This window comes from Ceratotherium simum, chromosome 33 (genome assembly GCF_057802395.1).
Source record: "Ceratotherium simum simum isolate JZ-2026a chromosome 33, ASM5780239v1, whole genome shotgun sequence".
Lineage (NCBI taxonomy): Eukaryota > Metazoa > Chordata > Mammalia > Perissodactyla > Rhinocerotidae > Ceratotherium > Ceratotherium simum.
Genome location: NC_141932.1, coordinates 6,752,642 through 6,765,950, shown reverse-complemented (window position 1 = coordinate 6,765,950; position 13,309 = coordinate 6,752,642). Strand labels below are relative to the sequence as shown.

Genomic DNA, 13,309 nt, shown 5'->3' with positions numbered 1-13,309 from the left:
TAAGGGGATTTACAAAGAGGACATAAACTTAGAAGCAAAAAAGTGTGAGAGAGGAGCTAACATAAGACAAGAAATGTTGATAAAATTATGGAAACTAGAGAACAAACAGATGTGTCCTTACAGCAGGGGTAACTGAGAAACAAACTAATTCACCTCCCTCTGGCCCCGGAACTGTGTAGAAGCCAAAAATCGTATTAAATTAATTATTATCCAGCAATTCCACTTCTGTATATATATTCAAAAGAATTGAAATCAGGGTCTCAAAGAGATATTTGTACACCCATGTTCATAGCAGCGTCATTCACCATAGGCAAGAGGCGGAAGCAACCCAAGTGTCCGTTGGCAGATGAATGGATAAACAAAATGTGGTATATACAGACAAGGGAATATTATTCAGCAATAAAAGGAAATGAAGTACTGATACATGCTACAACATGGATGAACCTTGGGGTTTTTATGGAGGTTCCATTACATAAGCATGATTGATTAAATTATTGGCTATTGGTGATTAATTCAATTTCCTCCCCTCTCCCTTCCCCAGAGATTGGGGGTGAGGGGTGCTGACAGTTCCAAGTTTCTAATCAAGGCTTGGTCTTTTTGATGACCAGCCCCCATCCTGAAGCTACCAAGAGTGGGCTCTTTAGAACAAAAGACGCTCCTATCATCCTTATCACTCAGGAAGTTCCAAGGGTTTTAGGAGCTCTGTGCTGGGAACCAGGGACTAAGACCAAATATCTTTCCACGATACCACAAGAGTCAGATCCTGACTGCAGCTAAGCGTTTTTATATTCTGCAGCTCCTATCTGAGGGGAACAGGGCAGAAAGCCTCACACCTCATCAGAACTGGAGAAGCAACAAGAAAGTGTCTCATGACAGCCTCCCAGGGGAGATAGGAAGGTGAGTGGGAGATGGCCCCCTAGAAGCTCCTCACAAGCCTCTCACGTTGCCTTGTTCCAGGAGGATCAGAAGGCATTCTAAGACTCAGAGTAGCTGCAGTTCAAGCCTCTGACTATATATGAATATATGAAAGGATTCCAGAATGCCACCCCCTTACAATGGCATGAACTTTCCATAGTTCTTTAAAAATAAGCAATGGATACAAGATCTTCAGAAGGATGCTGTTATGGGCTGAACGTCTGTGTCTTCCCAAAATTCTTATATTGAAGCTCTAACTGCCAAAGTGCTCGTATTGGGAGTTGAGGCCTTTGGGAGGTAATTAGGTTTAGATGAGAACACGAGGGTGGAGCCCCCATCATGGGATTGGTCCCCTTATAAAAAGTGACGTGAAATATCCATCCCTTTATCTCCCCTTCCCCCATGAGGATACAACAAGAGGGCAGCTGTCTGGAAGCTAGGGAGAGGGCTTTCTCCACAACCATGCTGGCACTCTGATCTCAGACTTCTCAGCCTCCAGAACTGTGAGAAATAAGTTTCTGTTGTTCAATCCACCCAGTCCATGATACTTTGTTATAAAAGCCTGAGTTGAATGAGACAGCTGCACAAAAATATGGTAACATTGATTCACTCCTAGGAGGAGTGCCTGGAGCCAGGTGGGGCAGGGAGACTATAGTAGAAACAGCTGGCAGGGCGCCCCCTTCATCTTTGTCACTCAGACGCCTGGACCGATGGAGGAGCCACTGTCTCAAACATTGCTGGTCGCTGTGTCAGGGGGAAGAGAGAGCTCAGGGTGAGGAGGAAGGAGTTCTTAGAATTAGATTCTCCATCTTGGAAGTGACACTCGTCACTGCCAGTCACAACTCATTGTTCAGCCAAAATAGACAACTAAAGCTAGCAAGTGCAGTCCCATTGTGCCTATAGTGAGCTCAGGGATTTCCACTCGGATCATGGAAAAAGATATGACCACAAGGTGGCAGTAGCTCACAAAGAGTTTGACTTGGAGGCCGCTTTGACAGGTTTGCAGGTGGGGAAGTGCCTTGTAGCATGAAACCTTCCAAAGGCAAAGGTGGGGTGGGGGGCACTACACAGAAGGCGAGGAGGGCAAGGGAACAAGTGGGGAGAGGGGCATCTTATCTAAGTAATGTTGCTCCACAGCACAGCAGGGAGTAACTGGGTCAGAGAGCTCCAATGGGCAGCCGTTTGGGGCCTCTTATAGGCACAGTGTTTACTATGGCTAGCAGATGTTGGGTGCAATTTCGTGGGGTATGCAAAATAGGCAAGATCTAACTAATTTAAAAATCCGCTTATTGGACTATGTTTAAAATAATTGGGTGGGTAAAAATTTGAGTTTGGAGCCCATGGACTTTTGAGCTAACAGATCTCAGCCTGCTGTGAAGAAGTACACAATATAGGACCGACATATAGAGGCCATCTTCGGCTCATTTATATAATAGTTCCCTGAATATGGGACCTTTGGAGATCCTTGGCAAGCAAGAGAAATGACTAGCACGTCATCTTTCTAAGAAAGGGGCACGCTGATTTTCATGAGACTTATTTGAGAACAGTATTCACAATGTTTTGTCACCCTATTTGCCCCTAGAGAGAAGAACATAAATAAATATTTAATGCACATTAAGGAAGATGCAGGCTTAGAAAGAGAATTTCAGGCCAGCCCTGGTGGCCTAGTGGTTAAGTTTGGCGCACTCCACTTCAGTGGTCTGGGTTCAGTTCCGGGTATAGACCTACACCACTCGTCTATCAGTGGCCATGTGGTGACAGCGGCTCACATACAAAATAGAGGAAGATTGGCAACTGATGTCAGCTCAGGGCAAATCTTCCTCAGGAAAAAAAAAAAGAAAGAAAGAAAGAGAATTTTATCTAGTACTTTTCCAGAAAATCCTTCCTAGACTCTAGTCTCTGTGAGGACCAGGACCATATTTGTCAAATTTCCCTCTGAATAGCAAGTGCCCAGCACAGGCCTTATCATAGCTTACAAAGCCCAGCATAGGTGAGCCCAATTGACACTCCAACCTTACCTCTACTATATTTCTCTCATCCTTACTCTGTTTCAGCCACATTGATCATCTTTCAAGAGCAGTCCTGTTACATGCCCGTAGTGAGTTCAGGAATTTCAGCACTGATCAAGGAAAAAGATGTGACCACAAGGTGGCAGTAGCTCACAACTTTCAGCCCCTCACTGGTAGCTTTGCTTCCTTCCCCACAGGACCTTTGCACATGCTGTTCCTTCTCCCTAGAATACCTTTCCAGCCCCCCTTTACCTAGTTAACATCTGCTCAACTTTCAGATCTCACACCACTTCTTCAGCAAACCCATCAGAGATCTCCATGATTAGATCAAATCCTCCTACTACAGGCTTTCAAAACTCCCTCTTCTTTTTGCTATGGTTGTAATGCAGGATATGGTGAATGGTTTCTCAGCATCCAAATTCCCCTCCTTCCTTTAAATTCCGCCCCCTCCCGTTTTTAGAAGGATACATGCTAGAGCCCATATTTCCCCCAGCCACTTTTGCAGCTAGACCTGGCCATGTACCTAAGTTCTCGCCAAAGGGATGTGAGCAGAAGAGACATGTTCAAAATCAGGGTCCTGCTCTTAAAAATGATTGTATGAGCCCTTCTATCTTCTCTCTCTCCCTCGTCTCCTGCTGGCTCAAAACAAGATGTGAAAGCTACATGTTCATAAAAGCAAAGCTGTTGATAAACAGCCCTAGACTATTCAACTATGTACTATTAAGTGAGAGAGAAATAAAATTGTATACAGTCTTTTTCTTGTGGGGGTCTCTTTGTTACAGCAGCTTGAAGTGCTCCCTAATCAATACAGTGGGTAGTAATTTGGTTGATGCCTTTCTCTGTGAGCTTCATGAGAGTAGGCTTATGTCTGCTGTTACTCCCCATAGTATCCCCAGCCCTTAGCACAGTGCCTCGCACATGGTAGCCATTAAATGAATGTGTGATAAGCAGATGAGTGAGAACTTGGGGGAAACAGGTACGGGGACAAAAGTGGAAGTCTCAAGGGTGAAGATGCCTGGGTTTGTGGGATAAGAGAGGAGATTCAATTGAAGCGAATAGTATTTGTTTTTTTATTGCTATTGCAACAAACTAAGGGGCTTAACACAACATAAATATTTTATCTTTCAGTTCTGGAGGTCAGAAGTCCAAAATGAGTCGGTAGACTGGGTTCCTTCTGGAGGCTCTAGGGGAGAATCCGATTCCTTGCCTTTTCCAGCTTCTAGAGGTGCCTGCATCCCTCAGCCTGGGGCCCTGCATCACGCTGACCTCTGCTTCCATCTTCATATCACCTTCTCTGACTCTGACCCTCCTGCCTCCCCCTTATAAGGACACTTGTGATTACACTGAACCCACCCAAATAGTCCAGGATCGTCTCCCCATATCATGATTCTTAATCACATCTGTGAAGTTCCTTTTGCCATGTGTAACATACCCACAAGTTCCAGGAATTGGGACATCGCATGTCTGGGGGAACCACTATTCTACCCACCATAGAAGGGAGAAAGTACAAAGCCTGTGTATGTCATCTTCAGCGTGGAGAGCTCACCTAGTGAGACTGTGCCTGTTTCCTGAGACCTATGTGCCAGGCCCTGGGGATGTAGAGATAAAACAACCCGGTCCCTTGGGAGGAGCTTGTGGTCTAGTCTGGGAGAGAGAGAGGATCAGAATGCAGTATGATCAGTACTCAATTCGGATGTGATGAGGCACTATGGGAACACAGATGGGTCAGGCGAGAGTTTGCAGAGGAAACAGCTTCTAACCCGAGACCTGAGGGATCAGTAGAGTTAGCCAGGCAAGAGGGAACAGAAAGGAGAGACCGGTTGAAACAGACGTATCACAGTCTCATTACGAACATCTTGCAAACTCTGAGCATTGGTGGGTGACAAATACATGGAACCACTGTCCCAGAAGGCCATAAATTGCTTTGCAATCATTAAGTGTAATAACATTTTCCTTTCTCTTCCTCATTTAAAAGTGAAAGTGAGAGAGGAGACTAAAGCCAGTAAAACCCAGAAGTCTTGACTCAGCAAACTGGAAGAGATCCTTGTTGTCGTCCAAGATCCTTGTTGTCGTCATTGTTGTTGTTAAGAGGCAGCCACAGGAAAAAAACAACAGTCTAACCACACAGACTTTCTGAAGTCCCAGGTTAAACAGCTGTATGTGTCTTAGAGGGCTGTTGGTGATGATTAGGAATAACATATGTGGATGGCCTGTAAAAATGATGGTATAGAGGCATGACCAATGGTAGAAGTGAAATTATGACTATTATTTGCTCAATAAGCATTCATTGAACACTTGGTCTCTTCAGAGCCTTGTGCTTGTCACAGGGTAAACTACTATTTTTGGATTTATTGGATAGATAAGTGCATGGGGAGATTGATGGGTATTGAATGAGTAAATAAACAGGTGAGTGGATTAATAAATTGATTCAGGAAGGGAGGAATGGATGTAAGAATGAACCAATGATGAATAAGGGTAAATGAAAGAATAGATAGATGTGTACATGAGACCAAGTGAGAAGGGGATGGATGAACAGAAAGACGAGAATCAATGAACAAATAAATGGATGACAGAATAAATGAGTAAATAGTTGAGTGGTTGAACAGTAAATGAATGAGGGAGTGAAGAGATGGAACAGAGCTGAAGTACAAACTCGTGGGAAGCATCCCTTTGTGCTATTGACTTCCCGTATGACTCTGGAGGAACTTCATGTCACTTCTCTAGGCCACTATTTTCCCACCTGTAAAGTGGGCAGATTGGATTTGATGAGTCTGCAGCCCCATCCAGGTCTCGTTCCCTCCTTCAAACCTGGGTCCCTACTTCTCCCTTGATCTCCAACATCCACATATGCCAGAGGGGATTGCCCTGGATACACTTTGCCAGAGTCTCACATTGGTACTAAGTACAAACCCAGAAAGTTCTGCTCAGAATCTCTCCTCCCATCTCTTCAGCAAGTCAATGCACCCAGGCAGCTAATTTGACTTGGAAATTCAGTTCTGCTTAATCTCACATTTGAGTACCCAAATCTTGTCCGCTAAGAGAATTGGGTGTTGAAACAACATCGTTTTGTGTTGTTTACCCATATTTTAAATTTCCCAATCTTTACACAAGTCCTGGTTTAGGTCAGTTTCTGAAACAAAAGAACATACCAACAAATATTGTTCGTCCTTCCTCAAATCGTGTGTGTGTGTGTGCGCGCGTGTGTGTGTGTGTGTGTGTGTGTGGCGTGGGGGTGGCTACGTCAGTGAAGGAAATCATGATAGGACTTTTAATAAAATAGAATATATCAATGTGCATCCATGTAGCAGAAGTAAATATTTCTTCGTGGAACTTGAATTTTAGTTGATAGATATAAATGGATGTGTGTACAAGGTCGCAATGTAAACTTTACTTCTTACTCTGTGTCATCTCCTGGGGCGGGGGGGGGGGGGGGGGGGGGCGGGAAAGTTCAAGCTGCTGCTCTAAGCTTGTGTGATCTCTCTCCATGTGTTGGGGACAAAGTTATCTCGTTTAATTCTCTCTAGAACTAACATAGTAGATATTTTTGGTTTCCGCTTTCACAGACGAAAACTCAGGAGAGTCCACAGATTGCTCAAGGCTACCCACCTACTGGGTGGCGCAGCTGGGGCTGTCCCAAAAATAGAAGTCATCCTCCTCTCCACAAAGTGGGAAAAGGGGAGGGGAAGTTGGAAATTTCAATAAAAATAGAAGAGGATGTGTGCTCCACGCAAATTAGGCATAAGTCAAGAAAGGAACACGAGTGTGGAGCGGTAAGAAGTGCACAGAGACAGAGAAAACGTGCGTATGAGGATGAGAAAGACATCAAGGTTAGCCGGACAAAAACAGAAGTTAAATTAATAAATTCAGGGGAAACTGTGCAAGCAGCCAGGCCTTCGGGAGGAAGGGAGGCAACAGAAGGAGAGCAAACAGGTTGCAAAGCAGACTCGTTTGCGGTATCTTGACCACACCTGTGAGGGCAGCCAAGAGCACAGCGGGAAGCAGACCAGTGGGAGTTTACGAGTCCAGGTCAAAACTCTATTGCGCAGACTCCACTTGCTGTTGCCTTGGCAACAGACCCCCACTTAAGGATAATGCGGGTTCAAGGGAAACAGCCCGCGCTGCACGAAGCTGTAATCAGGTAAAAAGTTCTACTTGGTCTGATCTTGGTCTACCTTTGGGGAAGGTCTGAGGAGTCTGGAAGAGGTTTGTTTGGAGACCAAGAGTGATGTCATGCAGGGAATGGCGTGAGTTGCTTAAAAGCTAAACTGGAGCATGCGCCATGGAAAAAAGGACTAGAACTTCATTCCGGTTCTGCGAGTCTGGTAGAAATCGTGGTTATACAATAGCTAACGTTTATTGAGCATTGACTATGGGTCAGGCACTGTTTAAAACGCTCGATGTGTATTGTGCACTTAATCCTACAACAATCCTATGAGGTGGGTATTATCAGTGCGCCCATTTTACAGTCAAGGCAATTGAGGTTTGTGGAAGGTCGCTTTCATAACGTCCCACGGTGAGTGAGCAGCAGCACTGGGATTCGAACCCAGGTCTTTTGGATAGGAAGCCTTAACCTATCAGGTACCACTGATAGTTCATTCCACTGATTGGGGGTCCTGGAGAAATGATCCAGAAAGAAGATAGAGTGCACAGTACAAAGGTTATTATTACTTGGGAAGCTGGGCTCGGTCAGGAGACCTGTGGAGCTCCTGGAAGGGCCAGTCCAACCCAAGGGATCCCTGCGTCTTCTCTGCCCTCTCTAGGAAGTCTTCTCACTCTCCAGGCATCTATATCCAGTCCTCTGGGGCTCAGGGCCAGGCGCTACCAAGGGCGGGACTCTGGCTGCGCCAGTCGAAAACGAGCAGTGTGCCCAGGGAGATGAGGACCAGGCCAGCCAGTCCCAGGCGGACGAGGTTGCCCCGGGTGTAGTCCAAGGAGCTGGAGCCTGCGGGACCAGCAAGGGAAAGAGGCCGTCACCGGCCAACCCCGCAGCCTCGGCCCCACCCTCCGGGTCTCCAACCTCTAGGGTGGAGCTGGGGACCCAAAGTTGAGGGGGGTGGGGGGGTGCCGCGACTCTTGGGTCTGAAGGAGGAGGGGGCCGGGGGTCTGCACTCCCGGGTCTGAGGGAGGAGGGGCTGGGGGTCTGCACTCCCGGGTCTGAGAGAGGAGGGGCTGGGGGTCTGGACTCCCGGGTCTGAGGGAGGAGGGGACTGAGCCTGGACTCCCGGGTCTGAGGGAGGAGGGTGCCTGGACTCCCGGGTCTGAGGGAGGAGGGGCTGGGAGCCGGGACCCCTGGTCTGAGGGAGGAGGGGCTGGGGGCCCGGACTCCCGGGTCTGGGGGAGGAGGGGACTGAGCCTGGACTCCCGGGTCTGGGGGAGGAGGGGACTGAGCCTGGACTCCCGGGTCTGAGGGAGGAGGGGCTGGGAGCCGGGACCCCTGGTCTGAGGGAGGAGGGGCTGGGGGCCCGGACTCCCGGGTCTGGGGGAGGAGGGGACTGAGCCTGGACTCCCGGGTCTGGGGGAGGAGGGGACTGAGCCTGGACTCCCGGGTCTGAGGGAGGAGGGGCTGGGAGCCGGGACCCCTGGTCTGAGGGAGGAGGGGCTGGGGGCCCGGACTCCCGGGTCTGGGGGAGGAGGGGACTGAGCCTGGACTCCCGGGTCTGGGGGAGGAGGGGTGGGGGCCGGGTCGCGGGTCCCCTCACCGTCCAAGCTGATGACCAGCGGCTCGCTGCTCTCCGACAGCACGTAGGGGACGGAGGGCGTGTGGTAGTAGCAGCTGTAGGTGCCGGGGGCGCGGACGCCGAGCAGGGGGAAGTCGGCCCAGGGCAGCGCCGAGTGGCGGTACTGCAGCGGCGCCGCCATGCCCTCGCGGTACAGCGCGAAGCTCATGCCCCGCAGGCGGCCGGCGCAGCGCAGGCTCACGTTGGCGCCGGGCGCCACCACCGGCCCGGGCAGCGCCACCAGCGACGGGCGCGGCAGCTCGTCTGCGGGGAGGGCGGGGACCGAGGGTTGGCGCCGCCCTGCGCCTGCATGTCCTCCCCCCCCCCCCCCCGCTTCCCTCCCTGTCCCTCCATCCTTTCCTCCCTCTCTCTCCTCCCTCTCCTCTTCTCTCCGCCCGTATCTCACTCTCCCTCCTTTTGTCTCAGCCAGTGTCTCCATGTCTCGCGCCTTCCCTGTGCATCCCCCTCAGTTTCTCTGTCTCTGTGAGGGTCTCTGTGCCCTTGTGTCTCTGTGTCCCTGTGGCTTCCTGTGTCTTCGTCCCCAAGCGTGCCTTTCTCTGCGTCTCTGTCTCTCCCTCCCTGTAAGTCCCTTTTCCCTCTGTGCCTATGTCTCACTAAAATTCCCTGTCTGTTTTTATCTCCCCATCAGTGCGTGTTTCACTCCCCTTGGCTCTCAGGTGGTGTGTCTCCTTCTGATTTTTCTCCTTGTGTTTCTGTGTCTCTCAGCACTAGTGACATTTTGGATAAATCTGGATAATTCTTTGTTGTATGGGGGAAGAGGAGCTGTCCTGTGCATTGTAAGATGTTTTGCAGTATCTCTGACCTCTACGCATCAGATGCCAGTAGCACACCCTTCTCCAGTCATAACAACCAAAAATATCTCCAGAAATTGCCACAGTTCATCTAGGGGACACAATCACCCCTGGCTGAGAATCACCCCTGTTTCTCTGGGGTTCTCTCTCTCTCTCTCCATGTAGCTTTTTTTTCTATGTGCCATTGTACAAGTCTGTCTCTGTATGTCTCTCTCTGTTCCTCCTCCCTCCTCCCTCATACCACTCCTGTGTCCCTTCCCCTCTTCCACCCACAGAACCTCACCTGTCACCAGCAGTTCCAGGGCATCACTGGGGTGGGAACAGACAGTTGGCCCCCAGCCTCGCCTCTGGTAGCAGCAGCGGTAACTGCCTCCCTGTTCCAGGGTCACCTCCTCCAGGAAGAACTCTGCCAACTCCATGGATACATTCCGTTGCAGAACGGAGGCAATCTCTCCAGATTTGAAGAGTACAAACCTCCAGGCAGGTTGTGGTGCCCTGCACCTCAAGGTCACGTTGACCCCGGGGGTCACAACTGCAGCTGGCTGAGCCTCCAGCCACGGCTTGGGGTATAACGCTAGGGGGACTGAATAAATGGGGCTGTCTGGGTCCTCAGGCTTCCTGAGAGCCAGAGGAGATGAAGGGGAAGTTGAGATAGGAGAATCACCTAGGACGATCACTGACCCTTTCTCAGCCTCAGTTGCCTATTTGTAAAATAGGGGAGGCGCTGGACCCCAATTGAGGCTTGTCAAAACTAGCTGTCAATCAAAGGGGCAGAGCATCAACTCCTGAGTTTACAAACAGAGAGTCAAGGGGTTGGGTCCCCAAAATCTGTGATTTTAAATTGCTCTCCAGAATATTTGTAACATATTCAACATATTTCAGTAGTTGCCAAAACTTGCTATCTATTTGGGGAAAAAAGAAAATGTTGGATCCCTACCTCAACCATTCACCCAAACAAATTCCAGATTAATTAAAGACCTACATATGTTTTTTGTTTTGTTTTGTTTTTGTGTGAGGAACATCAGCCCTGAGCTAACATCCAATGCCAGTCCTCCTCTTTTTGCTGAGGAAGATTGGCCCTGGGCTAACATCTGTGCCCATCTTTCTCTACTTTATATGGGATGCCACCACAGCATGGCTTGACAAGTGGTGCGTCAGTGCACACCCGGGATCCGAACCTGTAACCCCGGGCCACCAAAGTGGAGTGTGTGCACTTAACCACTGCGCCACCAGGCCAGCCCCTTACATGTTGTTTTTTTTTTTTTAACTATAAAAGTATTAGAAGAAAATATATTTGTCTTGTGGGTAGGGAAGGCTGTCTTAAAATATAAAATGAAAAATTCAGATGGGACAAGGTTAATAGATTTGACCACTTCAACATTTTAAAGTTGTGGATGAGAAAAGACAAATGAATGAAGCTAGAAGACAAGTGACAGCACTGGCAGAAATGACTTATTCATAAATCACATAGATTAAGAGTATAGAAAAAAATCCTAGAGCCAACCCAATTGAAAGTTGGGCAAAACGTATGAGAAGGCAATTCACAGAAGAGGAAGTCCAATTGACCAGAACATATCGGGGGGTGGGGGACGGGTGTAAATTGCTCAACCTTAGTAATAATATCTTAAAAAATTAAAGCAACTGTAAGATATTTTTGCCTATCAGGTTGTCAAAAATTAAAACGATGGTTAATATTTCATTTGGGTGAATGTGTAGTGAAAAAGGCACTTAGGTGCACTTGAGCGCACCTTTTAAGAAGGCAATTTGTCAGTTTCTATCATGATACACATAGGACATGACCAATGACCCAATAATTCCACAGCTCTACCCTAGACAAATGCATACACATGGGCACAAAAAGCTCATACAGAAGCATTGATTGTGAGGGGGGAAGATTGGAAACAACCTAAATATACATCAAGAAGGACAAATAAATCAGAATCCAGCCATACAATGGCAAATGCTAAACAGCAGTTTAAAAAAAGAAAAAAAAAGGTAGAGCTAGCTATAATGACATGGAAATATCTCCAAGAGAGATTGTAAAGTGAAAAATGTAAGACACAGAACTGAGTCACGAAATATCAGTTTTGCCTTGGCAAGAAAACAAAGAAGTATATAAATAAACACACATACATGTGTTTGAACGCATGGAAATTTTTTGTAAGGATTCAGAGATTATTTAAGGAAGATGAGGAAGGGGAAGAGAGAGGCTGTTATATGTCCCTTGAGAATGACTGAATTTTTAAAACTATGAATATATATTAGCTTTATCATTTAAAAATTGTAATTTAAAATAAATGGATACCTAAGCTATTAATGGTTCTCCAGGTGGTTCTTATTTGAGGTTGGAGTATAGTAGGGGGAGATTGAGAGAAAGAAGAGCTCTTATCCATCCAAAAACCTGGAAGGAAACACAGGGTTATCTCGGGGTAGAGGAAATGAGGGAATAATTGGCATTGCCAGAGATCCTATTTCTTGAGCCCTGCACTATGCCAAGCTCTGAGCCAAGGGTTTTACACATGTGATTTTATTAAATCCTCACAACAGCCCATTTCACAAAAAAGGAAACTAAGTCTTAGCAAGCAGTGGTTTGTTCAAGGTCATAAATGAATAAGATGGTGAAAATGGGATCCCAGCTTAAGTCTTTTTAGCTCCCAAGTTCATGGTCTTCACTACTCACCTATACTGGTCACTAAAGGGAGTGAGGAAGGAAGGAAAGAAATAAAGGAAGGAGGGAGGGAAGGAGAAAAGGAAGGGAGGGAGAGAGGGAAATAAGGAAATCTGGCGTGAGGTTGGGCACCAAAATGAAATCTGAGTAGTTGGAAATGGGGTGTCAGCAACATACAGAGGAATGGGTGGGTCTTTTACTCACCATTTGGAGTGACGTATGTGTGACACAGAGGCCCTGTAGAAGGTAGAGGGGGCTAGGTCTTTTCAAAGCCCTAGACTGCTCCCATCCCCACCTCATTGGGAACCCAGGAATCTAAGTCTCCAGGCCCTCTTTCCTTTGAGAAACAGGAATCTCCCCCATATTTCTCCTCTCTTGGTAGCCATAAATCCAGACCTCCAATCCCTACCTACTTAAGCCAGAAATCTGGAACCAGCCCCCTCTTGCTGCTACACCCAAGAGTTCAGGCTCTTGGACTCCACCTTCTCCAGGAGACAGTAATCTGAACCCACAGTTCCCCTCCTTGGGGTTCAGGAGTCTGGACCTCCAGCTCCCTCTTTTCCCAAGGACCCAGGTGTCCTGGCGTCCATCCCCCTCCCACATCAGAATCTAGGACTCTATACTCCCTTGTCCCCAGGAGATCAGGTCCCCAGCCCCCTCCTGCCTCAAGATCCAGAGAATCCTGCCCCCTACTCCTTCCTCTTCCAGGAACGCAGGAATTTGGGGCCTCTGTGTCCTCTGGCTTTGGAAAGGGGTGGGGTGGCTCACAGAGAGTCAGCAGCTGGAGGAGTAGCACCAGGACCATGGCGGGCAGGTCTCAGCTGGAGTGGAAGCAGAAGCCAGGGCTTGGCGGTGCCCTCTCATCTCTCAGGAAATGAGGCAACATCAGAAAGCCGGGGCCGGGCCCTGTTTGGAGAAGGAAGGAGCGAAGTGGGGGCCCCTGGGTGACTGTGTCACAGCCCCATGGTGCAGTGGAAAAAGTTGGGACTGCAGCAGTCATAACCGGTTGTGTTCATTAATTAAACTTTAAAAAAAAAAAAAAAATAGCACCTATTATATGCCAGACCCTGCTGCCTGATTCTGGGGACACAGAGAGGAGTCAGACCCCATCACTGCTCTCAAGCAGCTCCCAGTCTGTTGGAAAGACGGATCCAGACCAGGTCAGTTAAAAAAAAAGAAGTGATGTGC

At 48.1% G+C, this 13,309-nt stretch overlaps 1 protein-coding gene across 4 annotated transcripts; it reads right to left on the bottom strand.

Moving 5' to 3' along the window:
* Nucleotides 1–7,253: 7,253 nt before the first annotated feature.
* Nucleotides 7,254–13,109, bottom strand: OSCAR (osteoclast associated Ig-like receptor). 4 transcript variants are annotated; one of them, XM_087421193.1, is made up of 6 exons: nucleotides 12,890–13,104; nucleotides 12,326–12,358; nucleotides 11,759–11,854; nucleotides 9,737–10,036; nucleotides 8,624–8,905; nucleotides 7,254–7,866 (listed from the first exon to the last, which is right to left on the bottom strand). In XM_087421193.1, the coding sequence occupies exons 1-6, from the start codon at nucleotides 12,924–12,926 to the stop codon at nucleotides 7,730–7,732; spliced, it is 885 nt and encodes a 294-aa protein (XP_087277319.1). In that variant the 5' UTR covers nucleotides 12,927–13,104; the 3' UTR covers nucleotides 7,254–7,729. The 4 variants fall into 4 exon arrangements, with proteins under 4 accessions (XP_087277319.1, XP_087277320.1, XP_087277321.1 ...); XM_087421194.1 differs by lacking the exon at nucleotides 11,759–11,854 and having other exon boundaries at nucleotides 9,737–9,866; nucleotides 12,786–13,109; XM_087421195.1 differs by lacking the exon at nucleotides 11,759–11,854 and having other exon boundaries at nucleotides 9,737–9,859; nucleotides 12,890–13,106.
* Between the last annotated feature and the right edge of the window lie 200 nt (nucleotides 13,110–13,309).

Excerpts from the sequence above, each read along its gene's own strand:
- OSCAR (XM_087421193.1), bottom strand. The coding sequence starts at position 12,926 with ATGGTCCTGGTGCTACTCCTCCAGCTGCTGACTCTCT. Across the intron at positions 8,906-9,736 it reads CCTGGAACTGCTGGTGACAG|ACGAGCTGCCGCGCCCGTCG; the intron begins GTGAGGTTCTGT and ends CCCTCCCCGCAG. Across the intron at positions 7,867-8,623 it reads GCTGGTCATCAGCTTGGACG|GCTCCAGCTCCTTGGACTAC; the intron begins GTGAGGGGACCC and ends CTGGTCCCGCAG.